At 34.5% G+C, this 23,069-nt stretch overlaps 2 protein-coding genes across 2 annotated transcripts; one reads left to right on the forward strand and one right to left on the reverse strand.

Moving 5' to 3' along the window:
• Positions 1–17,191: 17,191 nt before the first annotated feature.
• LOC136226353 (probable aminotransferase ACS12) lies at positions 17,192–21,672 on the forward strand. Its single transcript, XM_066014805.1, has 4 exons — positions 17,192–17,831; positions 17,909–18,043; positions 18,983–19,143; positions 19,224–21,672. Exons 1-4 carry the CDS (start codon positions 17,382–17,384, stop codon positions 20,077–20,079), a joined length of 1,602 nt encoding a protein of 533 aa, XP_065870877.1. The 5' UTR covers positions 17,192–17,381; the 3' UTR covers positions 20,080–21,672.
• On the reverse strand, positions 20,292–21,537 carry LOC136217457 (uncharacterized). Its single transcript, XM_066004059.1, has 2 exons — positions 20,704–21,537; positions 20,292–20,430 (listed from the first exon to the last, which is right to left on the reverse strand). Exons 1-2 carry the CDS (start codon positions 21,535–21,537, stop codon positions 20,326–20,328), a joined length of 939 nt encoding a protein of 312 aa, XP_065860131.1. The 3' UTR covers positions 20,292–20,325.
• Positions 21,673–23,069: the final 1,397 nt, after the last annotated feature.

Raw genomic sequence — 23,069 nt, forward strand, 5'->3', positions numbered from 1 at the left:
CACAGAGTGGACGTTTTTATATGAGTTCGGTAGACGTTTTTTTTAAATGGCGGGTCCAATCCGCACCGTCTGTCACCATCACCGAATTCAGTTTTTTTTTTTTTTTAAGCCTCAGGCACTAAGATGGAATTTCCTTCTGAAACCAAAAAATATATCAAAACGGAAGAATCAAAATCCTTCGCAAGTACTCCCTCCGTTTTTTAAAGGATGTCACAAAATGCAATTTTTTATTTTTTTTGAAAGGATGTCATGTTAGCAAATCAATAAGATATTTAGTCATTTTTTTCAATCTTACCCTTCATCATTTACGAACTCATATAATCAATTCAATTAATGATGTTATAGATTGCATCAAAAATCATTTAGTGTTTGATTTTTTTTTTTTTTTTGCTAGAAGCAATGAACCCCTTCACATTCTTTATGCCCCATGAAATGTATCTCCAACACATTCAATCACTTGACACCTGTTTATTTTTTTGACACTTGCACAAAGCATATTTCATTTCTTTTTAATCTAAAAAATATGGAGAAAGTGAAAAGAAAATTTTGTTTGCAATTCAAAAATTTAGATTGGAGGGAGTATTTTCAACAGCAAAATAATGGAGTATGTATGAGTATTAGAGAGTAAATGATTTTTAAGTAATGTAATTTAGGGAGTGGGATTTGAGAATTAATTATGGTGATTTATTTTTTCAAGATAAATTTTGGATTTATAAAATTGCAATTAATAGGGTTAGTATAGTAAAATTGTAAAGTACTACATCATTTTCTTCATTTTCTTAAGAGGTGTGCCATTTCATTACATGACATCTTTTCAAAAACGGAGGGAGTAGCAATTACATTAACCAACCAAAAAGTCAAATATCACCAATAAAATAGTTAAGGTTGGTACCACCTAGACATAGATCATCCCAAAAGTAATATACCATTAGAGCAATTATATTTTTACAAATTTTTGGAACAAAAATAAAAATAAAAATAAAAATAAGCTAAAAAGTATTGAATATAATATTTTATTTAATTAACAGACATACAGTCTGTGGGCTCTCTACAATGAGGAAAAGTTGACGCTCCTCTTGAATACACACGCTCACTATATCACAAAAGTGTAGTACACTTTCTTTTTATGTTTGGCAGCATTATTTTTATATTTTTATTACTGAATATTGTAACTTACCTCAATCTGCAATAATGAAAACATATGTAGTATACTGGTTGAGTGTTACAAGTTACACCCGAGTATAGTTGCTCTTAAATGAAGGATAAAAGATATTAAAAAGTCTAGATTAATTTGAAAAGGTTCTAGATCAACGTACCAAATTTGGTAAGATTAATATTGTTGAATTAACTCTGTAGGTTACAACTTTTGCATCAATTCTAAACTCAACTTGCTTCACATTTTGAGAAACCATCCAAAGAAGACTAGACCAAAGAGTTAGAACTTCAATAATTTTAGGACGTGAATACTTTAGATAGTACTATTGCTACAAAACTGAAATGCTCCATTCTCATCGAGAACCATAACTCATATGCCACACACATTTGCATTTTGAAAAATTGCCCCATCGACATTGCATTTGAGATAACCATTTTACGGTTTCTGCCATTGGATTGCAGTAGTAGAGGAAGACGTCAATCTGCAAGGTTGCCTGAACCGATAGGCTTTCTAATCATGATAATAAGATCGGGTATTCTTAAGACATTGTGCAACATCGATACTGTCATCATTCCACAACAGGTTATTCATCTGCTTCCAAATATAGAACAACACACACACTGACCGAATTATGATCTCCTCACTTGCCGATTGACACAGGGACAAGAACCTGTTGGTCCCTTATAACGTTACAAGTATAGTTCCAAGGGGAGGGGTTAGGAACTATTTAAAAATTTTAAGTTAGGGCAGACTTCTTTTTCGTGAGAAAAAGGTTTTAACAGCGGCGCTGAGTGAATAGCAAGATACTGGCTTAGTCAACTGGTGACTAGGTCAGTTTCTTTACTTGAGTCAGGAGATAGCACTTAGAGTCTATTCCTGAGCTCAGATATTCAATGCGCACAACTCAGCTTGACCACTTTACTTGGTCAGTTTTTGTTTAAGCAAGCAATAAATATATAAAGGAGTTTAAGGTTAGAAATATGTTACTCAGCAGATTTATCCAGGTTCGGCCTCCAAGCCTACGTCCTGTCCCCGGAACACGTTCCGAGATTTCGAATTCTCTACTGAGCTCTTTAACGGTAGAGCATCAAACCTTTTACAATCTTAGAAACTGAGTATAACAAGAGTACCTTCCTCTATACCTCTACTCAATCCTAATCTCTCGCTGAGTACTATAACCGAGTACTCAGCCTCTCCTTTCTAATTCTAGAAATGATAAGTGTTTGTCCTAAACAACGATTGCTAACACCTTAGATGATTGAATAATCACTTTAGACTTTTACACAAAAGATATGAAATTTAGTGTAAGATTGCTTTGCTTTTTCTTGCAGAACTTTGTGTAGAAATTTGGTCAGCGTAATGGCTTGATCAAGTTCTGTATCGAATGAAGCATCTGAAGGGCTCTATTTATAGAGACGTCTGAGGCATCAGTCATTTCGAATTTCGAAATAACCGTTGGAGGGAAACGGCTTCCTGTCGTTGTCATCCTATCTTGCTCAGAGCTCTCGGCCAATCAGATTTGAGTATCTTCTGTCCTCGGTCAGCTTTTGGTCAGCTCGGCAGAATGTCTCTCCATTTATGGTAAGGTCAACTAGACAGCATTCCGTGTCTTCTGAACTTTACCCAAAGTGGAAACACTTTGTCTGGAAGTTGTTCTTGCTCAGCTGCTGTCTTGTACTCTTTGTCGAATCAACTCAGCAGCTTCGTCCCGAAGTTGTTCCACGAAGGTCTTCTAGATCCTTCTTTCGCTGAGCTGCATTTTGTACATAACGACAGCGTTTTGACATACGCGGGCCGAGTTGCCTTATACTGTTTGACTTGAGCTTTGACTTCTGTATTGGGCTCTGGGCCTTTTAATCTTTGTGTCTTATAAATAATTTAACTCAACATTGAACAAACACATTAGTAGAATAAATCAAAGCATTTAAACTTAGTGTGTTTAGAATATTTTTTAATTACACTTAAACAATTTTGTCAAATCAAAATTATGTGGAAAGGTGTTTCAACAGAACCAGTCTGCTATCTCTTCAAACTTTCCATCTAGCGAAGCAAGACCAGCTGCTTGCTAACAACCATAGGCAAACAAACAAGAGGAGAAGAGGTGCCAACCATTTCATTCGTCATTCGTGCAAAGAACACATTCGACTAGAACATCTATATGCTTCGTGAACAAATGAGTACGGAAAGGGAGGCATCACGAGCACATCTTCCACAAGAATGTTTTCATTTTAGGCGGAATTGACAAATTCCACAAATTGGACTAGCCCCCAACATGAACCCGATTATGAAGAGCTTTATAGCTCGATACCGACCTTGACGTATAAAAGCCATCCTCTGTGAAGCTCCAAATTAACTCACCCTTCACTGCTCGAAAAGGAATAATAATATTGCACACCTTAACAACCTCATCATCACAAAGAAACCTAAACACCTTACCCCTGTGATACGAATTCGTGGTGATAATAATGGTTTTGATCTTAAACCAACAAAGAACAATCTCTTCACTAACTAAACTAGTAGAAACTAATCCCAAAAGGTTGATAACCTTGTTTTCAAAGAGAAAAAATGTATTTGATTCATAAAAAGTTTTTTGTTCTTACAAAATGTGGGTTTAAATACTTACCCAACCCTGGAGTACTAAAGACTTAAAGACTCCTCCATTCTTACTAACAATCCACTCATAAATAGAGGCAAAAGGGGCTTTACAAACACAATAACAGAATAACGAATAAATATAAATGGCAAGATAGTAATTTAGAAAGGTCAGAGCACTAAATAAGAGGAAGATAGAGAGGTGGCAGGTTTGTCTTCCTTACTCGCTAAGTAGGGCTAAAAGACGTGTGGTCTATTTGACACGTCGTGTGGCTGGATTTCTGGCCCAGCTCGCATGATTCTCAACTCAACTTGCCGTGTGGAGAATCTTCAAAGGGCTGCCATTGCACTTACCCACATGACATGTGAGGTAATTCACACGTCGTGTGAATATAACCTCAAAGTTTCAAAGACTCCGAACATACGGGGTTTTCACCACTTTCCCCTTAACATCCACCACTGTCTTAGGAACCTCCTTGCTCCTTTCGACAAACGCAGATTGTTCCAACTTTGGCTCAAACCTTCCCCCCCGACAATAACTTAGCCATCGTCTCCTCCACTAGATTATCTAAATGGAGATCATTACTAGACATGCTAAAGAAACCTAAATGTTCCTCCCAAACTAGGGGATAGAAAAGAATCAAAAAGAGCAAGGATTAAAAGTAATGAAGCACTGACCTCACAACACGTTGGAAAAAATGGAAGCTCATCTAAAACCACCACACAAACCCCGCTAAGAAAGAAGAGCAAGAAAGAAAAAATGGCAAAATGCAAAATTAGATGGAAATGGCAAAACAAACAGTTTTTATAGCTGCGCGCAGGAGCTCAACAATCACATACATTTGGAGAAAACAAATAATCAATGCACTTGAGAAACGCTGCAGGCCTAAATAAATTCAGCCGTAAAAAATGCATTCCAACGCAACATCCGTATACATGACAATTGATTGATAAAAAAACCTCCAAACACTTCTCGTTGGAACTTCACCCACCAAACCAATCAAAAGGGATGGCATGCAGTGACTCAGCTCGACTAGAAGAGGGAACTTATGATGAATCATTTGAATCCCTTCGACATTGGATGACCCATCACGCCTGGTCGCAGCAAGGGATTGCCCATAGACAAAACAAGGACCATAGGAGTACTAAAGTCATTACTCATCCCATGGTCCAATACTTATAAATAGAACCACCACTCACCATAATAGGGGGCGGTAACATGACTACATCCTCTCATTACATTCTCTCTCATCTTTCCTCTGTACTTTATCTTTATTGTTCACTGACTTCATCGTCGGAGCATACGACATGGACCATTCTCGACGCAGGTTCCAGGACGACGAAAGACGGGGACAAATCTCAACCTCTCATCAATTTATGTCTAGAATATTCAATGTAACAGTTAAATATTGATTAATCACTTTGTTCAAATTTTTTGTTATGTAGGAATAAAATTGATTTTGCTTGAAAATATTATGGTAAATTTTGTGTAAAGCAAAAAAAAAAAAACATGTGGTTTGCTCGATTTGTAATGCAGTACTGTAATTTAAAAACTTATAAACACGAATCTGAGGTTTGTGAAGTTTGCAATTAAAGCATTCGTGAGTCAATTTTTTGATCAAGCAATGTTTGTGGTTTTGATAATTTGCAAAGTCATAGCTCATATATGTGGTAAATTGCAAAGTCATTCTTTTTAATTGCTTCAAATTGCCTCATTTTGAAAAAAATAGTTACAACAAATTGTACAAAGTATAAACCACTCTTCGCAAACTTTTATACTACAAGACTGTGTTTATGAATCCACCATACCACAACATTTATTTTTATACTTTTCTTAAAATTCCTTTCATTTAAAAATTTAGGAGTAAATCTTTTCAATTTCTAAAATTATCTCAAATCAAAATGACAGCATCTTATTATAAATATAACTAATCAAATATTGTCTCTACATATTTAATGAAATAATATGGTGAGAAAAATTCACACGAAAGTCTTTGCTAGTTTGTTTGGGAATTAAAATAAAAGTAAATTTTAACTTAAATAAATTGAAAATTGAGGTGTAATTAGAATTATTTAGAAATATAAATTATATTAGTGGAATAATCTTGGGGGCACTTAAAGATAAATAAATTTAGAAGTTCTCATTTTCGTGGTTTCTTTTTTATTTTCATTTCAAATAATTTATTGTAAGTGTTTATATCGAAAAATACTAATAGTTACTATTTCGAAAAAAATAACTAACTTTTATCAGTAAATAATAAATAATTAACAAACGCTAACAGTGGATAAGTGATTGGCCGGCTTAAAATCGACCGATCTCCATGACCCGTCTCAGCCAGCCCTTTGGAATAATATTATTATTAAGGAAGTCATTAAAATTTGAAAATGAGTTGAATTAGTAAATTAAGGAATTGTATATGACATTTGGACTTAATTTGGGGGATCAATGAATGATGATGACAGTATGTATAATTTATAAACAGGCCTGAACAAGGCAAGTATATTTCAAATTTAAAATGAATTTGGCAATATGTCATTTTATTACTAAATTACAAACAGCTGGTCTGGGACTTGTCTTTTTATCTATGACCATATATATTAAAACTCCTATGGAAAGCAAAGCCTCGACAAGGTAACTGCTAAAATAGAGTAATGAAATGTGCTGTTGTTTTCTGTAAAATAAAGAAGAAGTTGCTTGGCTTTTTCTTTGCATGACGAGGCAGGCAGGCAGGCTCCTATTAATTCAAAATCCTTTAAAAATATAGCGCCAATACTATGGTGTGGTAGTTGCCACAATAAGTGTCTATTTCTTTTATTTTCTTTTCATTTTAGGATTAATACAGGAAGGCTCCTCAAAATTTGAACCAAAACATCGATTGGTTTCCTAGATTTATAAAATGTCCCCTTATTAGTCACTTGAATTTGCTAACAACGATACATTTGCACTGTTATACATTCTAATTTATTCAAAATCTCACTTATTTACATCAAATGAATGTAGAGATTTAAAAAGTTAATCATGTTATTTTAAGTAAGTTTAAGATATCTTTATAAATTCAAGATGCCAATTATTATTTTCTGGAAGAATTTGAGAGGATTTTAAAGTGCTTTCAATCGTCTCTTGAAAAAGCATGCTATAATAAGATATCATTTAATTATCAGGACTATGTTGTTGTTTTAAAAAAAAGAGAGAATGAATTAATGAGCCTCGATCGGGCAATGTTTTAACATTACAGACGAAACAAAGACTCGAGATAGGATAAAACTGAGGACAAGATCCAAAATGGCAAGACGAGCAAAAGCATAGGCCAACTCGTTAGCTTGTCGCGGAATATACTTGACTGAGTAAAAGTCATGTTGTTGAAGAAGGTCACTACAACGAACTATGATGTCACCAAATTCAGAACTGTCCACTAACGTCGAATTAATTGAATCGTCCACAACCTTAACATCTGTTTGAAACACCACCTGATCACAACCTTGACCCGCCACCCATACGAAAGCATGCAAGAAGGATAAGGCCAAACACTCTTTCGCTAAAGGCGTGCCAGACAACATATCTGTTTTGCTAGTAAGAAAACATCCCGTTAAGTCACGAAGAACAACTCTGAGACCCACCTGCGATTGATTTGAGAAGAGGGCTGCATCCGTATTGCAAGCTAGGAAAGCCGACGGAGGAGGATGCCAAACACGACAGCTTGGGGAAGGAGCAGCAACAACATATTGCTGAAGTTTTAATCGCCGAGCTCGTAACCAGCCACACAAAACATCCTTCATGATGTAGCAAATTTGCTCCGAGCGAGACCACAATATGATTCCATAATCGATCATTACGAGACCTCTATAAACTCCATAACAACATTAAAAACACACTTCAAATTTCCTTAGGAGAGGATGTCAAAATATCGGATCAGGATCCTCTCCCGTTCAAGTCAAACAGGAGAGGTCCTGTTCACATTATCTCAGCCCTTATTCAGTTTCAAGGGCTAAGATTTCAAGTTTTATAATACTCATTTTTATATCATTAATTACTCTGCTTAATTGTTTCTTTTTCAACCTTTCCACCCCACCTTTCGGATAATTATATCAATTTTTTTTTTCAATGTATTGGCTAAATTACATTTATGACTACTAAATTTTATCCATGGCCACTAAATGTCACAATGTAGTATAAAAACTCAATTTTATGGTGCCTTCTATGGTTACTTTGTTTTTGACAAAGTACCATTACTTGGTGTGTTTTCACCATTGAATGATGGAGTATAAAATTAATCCAATGGTGAAAACACATAAAGTAAGGCTTACTTTGTAAAAAACAAAGTAAGCATAGCCTTTACCCAATTTTATATTATCTAATATTATGGCAATCAAACTTGAAGGAACGTCTTAAAAGGACCGTCGATAACAGATAAGGTACCAAAATATATCTATGGTTTTGGGAAAGTATCAATTTAGGCTTCATGTACAAAATAACACCAATATAGGCTTAATGTTTAAAAAATAATATCAACTTAGACCTCGATAACGGATTGGACACATCATTCTTATTACTCCGTTAAATTCTAATTTCTCCCTCCACGTACAATTAATAGAACTTAATGAGGTAATATCAATGACATTTCTCGTTCCGTTATCGATGTCTAAATTGGTACAATTGCTTAAACGTTAAGCCTATATTATTATTATTTTGTACATGGAGCCTAAATTGATACTTCCCCAAAAAGCATAGACATATTTTGGTACTTTGTCCCATTATTCATCAAATTGTTTTCTTGGTCATGAATCTTTTCATCTACATTTCAATTGTATATCATTTTATCACTCATTAGTAACAAATCACAAACATATAATTAAACGTGAATTAAAAAAAAATAAAAAAAAATATACCGTATTTTGTATGAGTTGGATAATAAAGATTCAAATATTTCACCGAATTTAAAAATATTAATCTTCAATTCTATTATTAAATCACGAAAAATATGAATTTTTTTTTAGAATCAACTTACGTGCAATTGGTGCAAAATAAGGAACAAAATATCTGTATTTTATAATAATATCTAAAATTGACGCAACTTACTAACCTTAACGGTAAAATTACTCTCGATTACCAATATTAGGACTAAAATTGCACATTTTAGATGTTAAAGATAAAATTGTTCCTACTTATAAACCTTAGGGGTAATTTTTTTTTTTTTTTTTTGCACCTTATCTCTATAAGAAAAAGATAAATTTTCTTTTCATAATTAAATATTGAATTAGAAGCAAATGAGTTTATTGCAAATATAATTGTTCTATAGGTGGCAATGTGGAAAAAGAGATTATGAAATGTGGAAAAAAGAAGTGAATAACGATAAAAATTAGAGTAATTAATGATATTAAAAGTATTCTTATAAAATTTGAAATCTTAGCCCTTGAAACTGGATCAAGGGCTGAGATAATATTAACAGGACCTCTCCTGTTTGACTTGAACGGGAGAGGATCCTGATCCCAAAATATCAAAGAATAGAGATTGAAAATTCCGCATTCTCCGTTTTAGATCGAATTAAATTAAGCAAACGAACTTCATCCCACACCCGCTCCGCTACTAGACACTCAACAAAAAGATGTCAATAGTCCTGCAAATCTCCATTGTAGTTAACACGCCGACTTTCTACATCCATTCCTCGATGAAGAATATTATCCCGGGTTGGTAAAAGATATTGTGCTAAATTCCAGGCGAAATAGCAAACCTTTTGAGGAACCTCAGTTTGCCACAATTAAGACCACGCCCCCAAAAGATGCTGCTGCTCTGATGTTTCCATCAAAACCGCCAAACAGTAAGCATTACGAACTAAATACATGCCTTCGAGTTTCCCTGCCAAATCAGCTCATCATCCTTACCACCCCATCTAGGCGGTATCTTCAACATTTTAAGGACGTCTCTAGGTAGAAATAGTTCCTCCATTAATTCCACATCCTAATCCAAAGAGTTGGGAATAAAAAAATCACACACTCATAGCTCTTCTAAATTTTCAATCATCAGGTTTTGAATGTGTAAATTGTTGGTCCCTTGTGAGATAGAATTAGTTCCAGGGGTAAATGGAACTATTGGTTAATTTAACCCTTTATAGAATTTTTCTCACTTTTAATTTTAATAGCACAACACAGAAGTAAAGTCAGAATCAGAGGCAAGTTCCATTTACTGAGTGAATCAGTCAACAGAACTTGATTCTGCTTCTAACCCTTTTACACAGAAGATAGCCCACACAAAGAGACTTCTATAGAGACTTAAGGGTTGCGACCTATTGGTGCACAATAGTTGAAAGCGTTATGTATGAGATAATGATGTTAGAGCAAGCAAATATCAGAAGTAAGTAAAGAAAGGGTTAGAAAGAAGTTATTCAACGATTTATACTGGTTCAACCTCCTACCTACATCCAGTCCCTAGAATACCTTCTTCTAGGTTTTAATCCACTATTTAACTCTTTCAATGGTAGAGCAAAAACCTTTATAATAGATATAGAGGTTCTGTAAAGTACATTTGTTTACACTCCACACTCAGCTATCTATCTATCTCTCTACGTGTTTACTTAAAACCGAAGTAAATAGAAGAGCTTCTGATCCTTTTTACAATTGATGATTTTATTCTAAACTAGAACACAAATTAAGAACTCTCTCAAATGAATTACACAAGTATGAACAATGAATTGTATCTCTTGCCTTTGCTATTTTTGCTTGAATGGTTTGAATCTCTATTTGCTTTTTTGGATCAGCATTGAAAATGAGCTTTGTGCTTTCCTTTTATAGTGGAAGACGTTTGAATTTGAACTTTTTTGTTGGAGAGAAAGCTTCAAATGGCTTTTGTCTTTTCTTCTGTTTTCCAAAAGGTCACAATGCACGAATCAGGAAAGGGCTGTTGATGAAACCAGACTTCTGTCTGGTGTTAAACGATAGCTTCCGATTCTTTAGTGTTGCAGACGTTGTTTGTCCTTTCCATAAATGGTTAAGTGAGATAGACATTTTACTGACAGAGCTTCTAGCTCCTGTCTTCTTTACTACTTCCGGAAATGCCTGAGAGTTGAATTTGATTCTCTGAATCCTGTCTTTTAGCTTTTGATTCCGGATCACAAATGAGCGGTTGGATATCTAGTATTTTTAGGGCCTCCTAAGCCTATTGGGATTTTGATACTTATACTTTGATTTATATTTCAATATTTAACAAACCCATCAGTACAAAATAAATCTTAATTTAATTTCTCAATTAAATACTTATGGTAATTTAAATCCTTAAATATGATTTTTGTCATAATTAAAAACATAGTGGAAATTGTGTTTCAACATAAATTGTCTGTCTCTCGAAGTCACAAATCTCTCCAAACACTAATAGAATGACCATTTCCAATTTTCCACCTTATGCCTTCTTGAATGACTAACTAGGAACTCTAGATACTTGGGGTTAATCATATTTAGATGAAATTTTTTGTGTGTTATTTTTATGAAAATACTTATGTTATTCCATTAGATGAAAAAGAGTACAAGTACAACAAGAAAACAGTAAGGAGTAAAACCCCATACAAGTATAGACTACAACCAATACAAGATCCACGAAGGGAAGGAAATGACCATGAAAAGTAAAAAATGCCATAAAAGGTACAAAAAAACACAAACTAATGATAAATCATATGCTTCTCGTAAATTTAAATATGAAAAAAAGCAGCTGCAATCCAATCTTCATCACTTAGGTCATTTAGAATATTCAGATCTGAGTTATTCCTTTTGCATCAGACATTTATGCTCTTGCTAACTCCGAAAAAGGTATAAATGAAAGAATTATAGAGAGAAAATACAGTTCAGACAGATACGAAGATCTGATAAAGTATATGACCTTCAACTAAAAAGAAAATAATAATACAGAAAAATATTTGTAGGAAACCAAACCCGATAGAAGAAGGAAAAAGTAAGACAAACTTCATTCTTCATCCTCAAAGTAGATCCGCAAAAGAGGAAAGTTTGAAACTTGGTAGATTATGAGACTGAGAAAGAAAAAATGAAAAGGAAGAGGAAAAGGGGGAATCTTAAAAGCATCTCAATAAGAATAAACTCTTTGTTACTTTCTCATAAAAGTTGTAAACAACTACTAGAGGCAGTGTTATTAAATTTGGAAAAAAAAATCGAATGTTCTGAATCCATTCTCTTCCTTACCCTTGTCATAGAAAATTTCACTTTTTTATTATGTGGATTCTGGCCCACACATTATATTATTTTAATTAAGTAGGAAAACCACTTTTGTGACAGAGACATAGAATAGATAACGGATTTTCATCAATCAAATTTGGTTTATTACCAAAATTGATAACAAACAATCTCTCCTAAGTGGGTCATACATGTCTTTATGTTTACACTTATTAAAAAAAAATGATATTAAAAATTGCATATTAAAATCATAAATAAATATTAAAAATTACAAAGATATTAAAAATATATCAAAAAGTTCTAATGACATGATATTAAAATTACAAATCACATTAAAAATTAAAAGTTACATTGTAAATACAGTAAAATTAAAAAAACAATAAAAATTTGAATTAATTATTTTATTGGATAAATATTTTTTATGAAATTTATAACAAATATTAAATAAATTAATATGTTAGATAAAAATTATTAATTGTATTTTTTTATGAATTTTTTTATTAATTGTATATTAATTGAGTGAATATATAATATTTTATGATAAGTGAGTCCTACAAAAATTGAAAGTAAAAGAAAATTACAGTAAGATATTATTTATGGAGTAAATTACATCAATGGTACCTGAAATATACTTCAGTTCACACTTTGGTATCTGAATTACATTTCGTCCTAAAAATATACCTCAAGTATTGGTGACTGGACAATTATGTGTGTTTCTCCGGTTCATGACCAGTCAATGTCTGTTTGACCATTTTAATAAAAAAAAAGTGGGACCCACCTAATACCCAAAAACTAGAAATACCTAAATACCCTTAGACAAAATATCGAAATACTTAAATAACCATAAAATTAGAAATATATCTTTCTCTCTGGATGTCTTCTCCCTCTCCAGTTTCTCTCTCTTCATCTTCTGTTTCTCTCTCTTGTGGGTTGTTTCATTCCACTCTTCTTCCACAATCTCTTCATGTACTGTAATTTTTCATCAATGGCTTCCTAAATACTCTTAAAGAAATTGTTTTACATTTCCTTCATCTAAAAACACCCAGACTGGCTGTTCTTCGTCTTCGTCGTCATCAATGGCTGACCCCAAATCAAAAAACCCCCCTAATCTATCAAAGACCATTAACAAGCATATTACAAATCAGGAAAAGATGCACAGAACCATCTGAAAAGATAAAATCACATGAAAAAAAATAGTAAACCAGATTTATTACAGATAAAATAAATAAAAGAAGCTCTGTATCCAAATTGAACATGTCGAACCCATCGGTAAAGAAGGTGATCTATGGATATTCCATGGAAAAAATAAGATTTTTGGCGATAAAGAAGATTCTTCCTCTTAGATTTAATTTCATATCGCAAACCCAAATTCATCTGGAAATATCATACACCATCTTTCTAATTTAGATAAAATTCTACTATTAAGCATTTGATCTGTATAATAAGGCCAACATAAAAATGAGAAAACAAATTGAAGAATGATCCAACAATTTGATGGCTTGGACACAAGGAGAGAGACGAGGAAGAGAGAGTCAAATGGAAATGGAAGGTTTTTATTTGAATAAAAGAAAAAAAGAAGAAATAGAAAGAGAGAAAGAAACAGAGAGAGAGGGGGTCAAATTAGAGAAAAATGAGTAGTGTTATAGGAGTAAAACAAGTGTTTACTGGTTATTTCCGGTCGTACGTATTTAAATGTCCGGTCACCTGTAGTTGAGGTATATTTTTGTGACAAAATGTAATCTAGGTATCAAAGTGTGAACTGGACTATAATTCAGGTACCTTTGATATAATTTACCCATTATTTATGTATATGTGGTAAGTGGAAGTAACAATGATTTTATTTCCACTAGACTTATTCTAATAGTTGAGATACTCGCTTGTTATTTATTGTGAACTTCTTGACCGTTCACCTCACATCCCACATCAGATTTTGTGTGTGTATTTGATAACAGTAATGAGATGATTTTCAATGCATTATATCTATAAGGATTAAACTCCTAATTAGTCTTTGTGGTATCTAAAATTTATCATTTGACCTATGTGGTATTATTTGATAACATTTGCCCCATTTAGTATTTCTATAGGTGACATTTAACCCACCTTGAATGGAAAACTAATCGATTTGTTAAATTTTTTGTCACATGAAATAATTTTTGACATATGACATATAAATTAATTGTTTTATTTTTTTTTTCAATACAGACTTAATATATATGGATAAATAATAAAGAAAATCAATTCCTTATTTATGTACATATTAAACCTATATGGTAAAAAAAATTAAATCAATTATCACGTGTGGTAAAAAGTTTAACAAATCGATTAGTTTTCTATTTAAAATAGGTTAAATATCGGCAAATGCTACTAAATGATACCACATTAGACAAATGATAAAATATTAAATACCAGAAAGATCAAATATGAATTTAATCCAATCCATAACTATTCAATACATATGTTACATCACATCAACGATATATTGTTACTGCAGGACTCATTCAATGAATTTCATTTCATTATATTATTCTGTCGATAAACATCATTATCATATAATATTAAAACTCACTAATTAATTTAATAATATATTACTACTATGCAGCTTTTATGCTCGGTACATATCGAGTAGTTGGTGAAAATATAAGTCTACTAGACTCTCTTCAAAAATATAGTATTGAGTTTTCAAAAACCCCATCAAAGATGTACTAAATGTATAATTAAGTGATGAACAAACCAAATTTTTTTTTGTTATATTTGAGTATGCAACTTTTGAAATAATGCAATCACGTTTCATAGTTGAATTGTCAAATAAATTATTAAATTCAGCCATATGAATTAATTATCTTATGTATAAAGAAACAATATACTTTTAAAATAATTCAAAATAAGAAAAAATAATAATCAAGAATGTATTATAACTTAAGTCAGAGAGAGTAGAGGCATAGATAGTTAACTCCAAAAAAAACAAAATATTAAAATACAAAATATAGAGTAATTATAATAAATTTTATCTTTCACTTTAAAACGTAATAATTTAATTTGTATAATACTTATTTAACCATCAAACTAAAACTTCAAAATCAATTAAGATTTTAAACTATTAATTTCAGTGTTGAATCAAAATTAATTTGAATCAAAATTAACTTTCTATTCAGGATCCTCCAACTCATCATCACAATAGAATCTATCTTCATCATTTTCATAAAGAGCCATATATTAATTCCACTCAATGTACCGGAGCTCATCCTCATCATGATACACCCCATCTTCGTCATCTTCATTAACGGTTCCATGTTGGTTCCACTCAATTCTCCAACGTAAATAGGGTTCCATGATCAGGTCCCTAACGTAGCCATCCTCCAACAATTATTGGTTCCTTAATCAAGTAGTATGATAGGACCACGTGCTCTAGAAGCTCATTCTCATCACTCCATCATCTCCATCATAATCACTTTTATTCACATGATGATAAAATTCACCATCTTCTTATAATCAGAAGCGTTCTCTCTCTCTCTCTCTCTCCAACCCCATCCTCTAATTCACTATCATAATAGTCACGTTCAACATTTCTTTCTAGCTCATTCTCGGATTGGTTCTCCTCTTAATCACTCTCCACTTCTAACTCATCTTCTTCATGATCATATTCAAATTCGTTTCCCTCTTCGTCTACGATTTACCTTTTCCCACGACCTCTCGTTTTCATCCGTTCTTCCTCATAATTCGAACCGACTAATTCACGTGTTAAGTTGCCCAACTCAAATAACATGCTACATCCCAACATGGTTGAACCACCAACATCTCTCGCATTTTTAAACTCAACACATAATGTGATTTCATCATTCTCCTCAAAGAGATTAACAAGCCCAAACTCACTCTCTCCCTCTTCAAGATAAACACCTTTATTTTCCTTAAGCATATAAATGTAGCTATGCCTAAGGGGCATTTCATCAAACATTTGGGGAGTACCATTCTCTACTTGAGCTCCCTTAATGTTTTCGCATACTAACCCCTCTTCCCCCTCATTCCATATATATTTAAATCTCATTTAGAATTTCATTATCGACAAACCCACAAGGAGAACCTAAATCACTAACAACATCACAAACAATCAAATCCTCACTAGCAATAGTCTTACCCATAACTTCCACATTAAGAATTGAAAGTTTTGGATTTACCTCTTTCTTGTGTGATGGAGGACAGATTTGTGATGATTCTTTAGGAGGCAAAATGGAGGTTTCTTCATCCCTTTTCCGTTAGGCTCGACAGAGTCGCCTTCAGCTATTTCGGGTTCCTCTTTTTAGCTTCTCCATCCTTTATTGTTCCATGTTTTCTATGGTCTTTCTTCTTATCTTGGCAAGCTCGATATCCATCTCCCTTGCTTCGGCTTGTAGTACTTCAAGGCTCTTAATGGCATACTCTCTTATGGCTTGTAAAAAACTCGGTTGAATCATTGTCGAAAAAGTCTCCGTTAGGAAAATGATCGGCTCTGATACCAATTGTTACGAATCAGTTTCGGACGAGTTAGTTTTGATCATAAACTAACAAAGGAGGTTCTTCTCCAGCTAAACTAGAAGGAGTTAATCTCGGGTTTACGAACTAAATCCGTAGGAAATCATAGATTCTCCATTGTTGAAGGTTACAAACCTTAACACAAACTTCAAAGAAGAAGATATAGTTTTTTTGATTGATTAAAAGATGCATATCCTTACAAATAAGAGACTTTATACACCTCTCCCAAATTAAAAGATAAAAGACTAAAAGACCTAATTAGGATTACAACTTACTAAAGAGATATAGAGATAGTTTGAGAAAGGATGTCCAAACGACATTTAGGAAAATAAGCCCATATGGCACAGCTTTATCACAAGACACGTTTTTGAAGCAAGAATCAACCACACGATGTGTGAGTTAGCCCACACAGCGTGTGGGTCAGTTTCTATCCAAAGACACGCGAATCTTGTCCTTCCAAGCCCCGCCGCAGCTCCTCTTGAACCAGTACCCACTCCACACGGCGTGTGGGATAGGTGGCACGTCGTGTAAGGCTGTTTTGTCCTTTTTCGTCACGTGCTCGCCCGTACTTCGTTCCTCCTTTGACTTCCCTCACTCGAACTCAAACCCTTGAAAAAAATACCCACATCATCAATCAATCTGGTTTTTAAAACATTTATCGTGCCGTGATTGATAGTATGTGATATTATTTTTACTTGAGTACAGTAAAAGTTTTCTAATATATTAACATAAAGTTAGAAAATTAGAAAAAGGAAAAGTTCCAAAGCCACCAAAAAAAAATCCAATCTTCCGGCTGTCTTTCTCTATCCCTCAAGGAACGGATCTAAACACTCAAACAAACACACACACTATCTTCCTCGCTCTTAACCATCTTACACAAGCTAACTTTCTATAACCTTCACCTGACGGTCCCTCCGAGGCCAAAATACCGGCGGCTACATCCGCCTATCCACTAATGACCCAAACCCAAACTCAAGACCAATCCACCGAACTCGATAACTCCACCCGCAAACCCGCCGGAGCTACCGGAATGAGGCTCATTGTGCCACTTCAAGGTGTTGTTCAAGGTAGAGGCGGCTTGATATTGGGTTCTCTAATCCCTTGCGCTCTCTTCTACTTCTTCCAACTTTACCTTAAACGACATCGTTCTCCAAATCGCTCCTCCAATCCTCCCTCGCCTTCTTCTTCCTCTCCAAACTTGACGGAGATTCCGAGGACTTCTTCTCGGTCTAATCTATTAAGCCGGGTGTCTATTGGGCCGGTTCGGGTATCCAACCGGTCCATGTTAATAGCGAAACCAAATGAGTCGCCGTACTATGTTGGCCTGGATAAGGTTTCTGAGAATCCTTTTGATAGAATAGCTAATCCCGATGGGATTATTCAACTCGGATTGTCTGAGAACAGAGTGAGTTTTTGTCCTTTGTTTCTCTTTTCATTTTCAGTATTTTTTTTTCAATAATCGTATGTTTTTGGTTATTTTAGTTGTGCTTTGATTTGATTGAGAAATGGATGGAGGAGAATCTGGCTGTTTCTATGAGTGGAACAGGCAGAGGTGATCTAAATTTGAATGGCATCGCAACATATCAGCCGTTTGATGGATTGTTGGAGTTGAAAATGGTAAATTGAATTCTCCCATAACTTCCATTTATGGTTTGATTGTTTATACTTTCCATTTGGTTACTTAAATGATCAGCTATTAAGATTCTGAATGTGCTGTTGTGTTTGCATGGATTCTCTTTGATTGAAAATAAATCTTCTGTGAAAGGCTTATGCGGGTTCAATAGGGAATGAGAACAATGGGAATTTCGTTTGATTGATATCCTAGGAAAATAAACTTTAGGGTGTGCTGGAAATCTACGACATAAAATGCTTTTAAAAAATAATATTTAGAAACAATTGCAATCAAGTTCAAATCATTAATGTGATGACTGCACAGAAACATCTGGAATATGTTAATTCTCATGTCAATGGCCGTGTAGTGGATGATGTTCTATTAGTACAAGTCTTAGCTCAACATCTATTAATTTCTTGTGCGACTAAAGTTTTAAAAGTGTATAATGCTATGGATGGCTTACTTTGATTGCATAAATTCTAGATTAAGGTGCAAGTGAGAATCCATATAAGCTGGTGTTATATATAGTTTATTATTTAATACTCTGCATCTGGTTTTAGTTACGTAACTTACATTTTAGATAAGTGTTTATAAGAATCGAATTTGAGGTTGTACCTTTGGAGCATATGGTTTGTGAAAAAAAAAAAAAATAGAGCATTTATGCTTGAGAGAAGATACATTTATTTAGCAAGAATTTTTCCTTTCTCTTACTGGTTCATAATAACGTTGGTGGAAGACCGGAAGTTATCTCTACTTCTAGTTGGCAGGACTGGAGATATGCTAAGTCTTCTGATTTCTCATTCGAATGACTTCTGCACCATAAAAATTTTGGAATTTTTGTATGCACGTCATTCCTGTGCATAATAACCAGCTATTTTCTAATGAAAATGACTATGTGCAGTTATTGTTTCAATCCTCTAATATTTCCATTCTGGATTTTGCAGGCTATGGCAGGCTTCATGTCTCAGGTTATGGGAACAGCAGTCTCATTTAATCCATCACAAATAGTGTTAACTGCTGGTGCAACTCCTGCAGTTGAGATTTTATGCTTCTGCTTGGCAGACCAAGGAAATGCATTTCTTGTTCCAACACCGTATTACCCTGGGTAATTTAAGTACAACTCAGTTAGTGCATGAACAATTCGTTAAAATGAATTCTCCAAATTAAATAAAAAACCATTTGCAGATTTGATAGAGATATGAGATGGCGAACTGGAGTAGAGCTAATACCTGTCCACTGCCGCAGCACTGACAATTTCTTATTAAGTATTACTGCTCTTGAACAAGCATACAATCAGGCTAGGAAACGCGGAACAAAAGTTCGGGGGATATTGATTTCTAACCCCTCAAATCCTGTTGGCAATCTACTTCCACGAGAAACTCTCTATGATCTACTAGACTTTGCACGAGAGAAAAACATCCACATTATTTCTGATGAAATATTTGCTGGCTCTGTCTATGGAAATGATGAATTTGTGAGCATGGCCCAAATTGTCGAGGAAGAGGAATTGGACAAGAACAGGGTTCATATAATCTATGGGCTCTCTAAGGATCTTTCTCTTCCAGGATTTAGGGTTGGGGTTATATATTCATATAATGAAAGTGTCTTGACAGCTGCTAAAAGGTTAACTAGATTTTCTTCTATATCTGTTCCGAGTCAGAGGCTAGTAGTTTCAATGCTCTCAGATAAGAGATTCATTCAGGAGTATATTGAGACTAATAAGAGGAGGATTCGGAAAATACATAAATTATTTATTGAGGGTCTCAAGCAAATAGGAATTGAGTGTGCTGAAAGCAGTGCTGGCTTATATTGTTGGGCTGATATGAGTGCACTGATCCCCTCTTATGGTGAGAAAGGGGAACTTGACTTGTGGGATAAACTGTTGAATATTGCTAAAATCAATGTAACTCCTGGATCAGCATGCCACTGCATAGAACCAGGATGGTTCCGGTGTTGTTTTACGAGTTTAACAGAAGAAGATATTCCTTTAGTCATAGAACGGATTAGCAAAGTTGCAGAACTCTGTAAATCTCCTAGTTGAAGCACTAGAAAGCTTATTTTCATCCAGACTCCCTATAAGGTTTAAGATAATACATTTTCAATTAACTATCCATGGAGATGTGCAAAGAAAACTCCAAATTTTTATTTATTGGAATTGTATCAGATATTCAAAAGCATTCACATCGTGGAAGTTATAAAATGGTTACATCCCCATATACTGAATGTTGAAAGCTAAAACAAGTTGGTGAAGAAGTGCGCCTTGGAGACTGTGGACTACAAGACCAACTTATAACAGTTTAAGTAGATGGTGCCTCTTCCTCTGCAATCCTTCTAGCAAGTTGATGCCAGCTCCAAAGATGCAGCAGCCAAAAGCCTTCTTGTTTATTAATTCCTGCAACAGATGCAATTAAGCAGTGAGAGAGATGTTTCTGAGCTTACAGAGAATAGCAAATGATTAATGTGTGGTTTCTAATAGTCAAGATGATGATGGGATTAAAATGCTTTTGCTCATGGCTTTAGTGGCTTCTCTGTATGGATTTTTCTTTGCAGTTCATCGATAACCTAGCATCTGAAAACAGTCTCCTTAATGACTCTGAAAAACAAACAGCTTTTTCTTTCGTCTAAAGGCTGTGGTAACATATCTTTCTGAGAATTGAAGATTTACCATTGATAGATTCCGTTTTGCCATTTGAACAGCTTTTCGTTGGCAGCTCCTCCTTCGGCTCATCATTATCAGTTCTCCAAGAGTTGCTGGTCTCCTTGGCATGAAATCATCATCATTTGCTAGATTATACCTGTGGCTCTTTTCTTCAGGTAGAGAAAGGTAGCTTTCCTCAGAGCATGAAACATCCCCTAGAAAAGAAGTATTTGTTGCATATAATGGAAAGAGGCATTCCAAGAAAGAAGACCCTGCAAGGCTTGAAATTCCAGTTGCATAGCTGCTTCTGCTGCTATCAGTTTCAGAAGCAGGTGATGAGGGAGTTTCTAACTGTGCATTGATGTCCACTGTTAAGGAAGTTTCCAACACTGGAACAGCAGCAGAAAGAGCTAACGTTGATACAAGGCAATTCGCTGAGAGAGAATGTGTCGAGCTGAATGAATCATCTGTTTCAAAACTGAATGATTGGAGATCCAAGTTGAGTAATCCATCCTCTTTACCATAGTTTTCATTGTCGTGCTCGCCTTCATTGTTGAACGTGTCTTCATTATGCCATTGAGAGTGCATAGGAGGTGAAGGTAAAGCCATGAAGTTAACCGGTGAAGTCATGGGTGGTGATTCTGTTGAGAAACACGAGAGCGGCTTCCCGGGCTTTTCCTCCCAGATAAATGGAACTGAGGCAATAAGCTTGACTGGAGATGGTAGAACTGGAGTAGTAGTTACTGAAGAAACCATTGGCCTCCAGTCCTTTTTAGCTACCCCGGGTTGATCTTCCCAGAGAAATGGAACTGATGGCGGTTCCCTGATGTATTTTCGCCTCGAGGATCCATAGTCTGCCATTGTGGGAACAAAATAGTCAGAAGTTATGATCCCTTTAATGCATTATCAATCATTTATATATTGCTGGAAACCTCGTAGTAGAGGTGTTTTAAGTTGTCATCTAAAACACCCATTTTTGCAATGAGATTAGGAATACCTGCTCCATCTAATTACGTAGATGCTTCTTGTAGGATTTGGTTGCCAAAATTGTTACTGAACACTAACATGCTGCCCACATGAAAGTCCGACTGTGTTAACTGGATAAACTTGATTGATGGACTGGCTATTTCGTTATGGTTCGGGCCTCAAAGCCCAGTTTAACTTTCCTGTACAATGTTGATTAAGGTCGTAATTTTTTGTTTCTCTAGTCTGAATTATTTGCAAGTCCCAAGTTTTTAGACGCGAATTGGTCTAAGGATCTAAAATAATATGGAATAAGGTCGAAGTTTGCCCTATTGCGGAGTACACTATTGTGGTAGCCGAAACGGCGGATTCTCCGGCTACATTACAATACCTGGCTCCTTATACAGGAGCAGCTCTGGCTGAATATTTTATGTACCGTGAACGACACACTCTAATCATTTATGATGATCTTTCCAAACAAGCGCAGGCTTATCGCCAAATGTCTCTTCTATTACGAAGACCACCAGGTCGTAGAATGTCTCTTCTTAACATACGAAATGATGCAATTTTACTCATAACATTACTAAATAAGATTAATTCTACCCTACCCGAGGCATAAGATTTGAACAAATAAATTTATTGTTATTTATTTGATTTGTTATGGGATAAGGTTTCCCTAACGTTAGGGAGACAATAGCTAGAACTTACAAGTTGGAAGTTGATCAAATTGAATAAACTAGGCTGTAAAATAGCTAAAGTCCATAATTGGAGAATTGTTTGAATTCCATTGGGATTGAATTTAATTTTGATTTGATTTTGTTGATTTATTTTGAGTTGGATCATTTCCTCTTCGATTTCTTCCTTTAAATACCTTTCACGCTGGAGCCAGTAGCTATCATTCCCCATTACTTGTTTGTCCACTACCCACGTTCTCGGCAAGCTCCTTCGTGCATTAAGTTCTATAACCATTTCCTTGTTAACCCCTCTACGTGACCACTCATGGTTTTTTTTACCATCATATCCTTCAATTCTACATCTTTTATGCTTTGACCACTTTGTTTTGAACTTACGTTGTTTGTTATTGTTGGGCTTTATTCTCGGGCTCTTTTTCTTTTCTTCCTCTTTTGGGCTCCTTTCAATGTTTATCTCTCCTCAATTAGTTATATTAATTGTATCTACCAATTAGTTTTATCTATTCTTAAAAGTAAAAAGAGAACTTAAACAAAAATACATTTGAAAAAAAAGTAAATTAATGTGTATGGATTGAATCAAAATGTTATATGTTATGGAACAATTTTTTTTTTCTTAAACATAATTTAAAATTACTAAATTAAAAATAGATCCAACATTTCATTTATTAAGAACTGTTCTTTAATTGTTTCAAAAAAAAAGAACTGTTCTTTAATTGAAGGCATATTAGAATTATGTTA

This window comes from Euphorbia lathyris, chromosome 1 (genome assembly GCF_963576675.1).
Source record: "Euphorbia lathyris chromosome 1, ddEupLath1.1, whole genome shotgun sequence".
Lineage (NCBI taxonomy): Eukaryota > Viridiplantae > Streptophyta > Magnoliopsida > Malpighiales > Euphorbiaceae > Euphorbia > Euphorbia lathyris.

Excerpts from the sequence above, each read along its gene's own strand:
- LOC136226353 (XM_066014805.1), top strand. The coding sequence starts at position 17,382 with ATGACCCAAACCCAAACTCAAGACCAATCCACCGAACTCGATAACTCC. Across the intron at positions 17,832-17,908 it reads TCGGATTGTCTGAGAACAGA|TTGTGCTTTGATTTGATTGA; the intron begins GTGAGTTTTTGT and ends TGGTTATTTTAG. Across the intron at positions 18,044-18,982 it reads GATTGTTGGAGTTGAAAATG|GCTATGGCAGGCTTCATGTC; the intron begins GTAAATTGAATT and ends TGGATTTTGCAG.
- LOC136217457 (XM_066004059.1), bottom strand. The coding sequence starts at position 21,537 with ATGGCAGACTATGGATCCTCGAGGCGAAAATACATCAGGGAACCGCCA. Across the intron at positions 20,431-20,703 it reads CAAAACGGAATCTATCAATG|GAATTAATAAACAAGAAGGC; the intron begins GTAAATCTTCAA and ends CATCTGTTGCAG.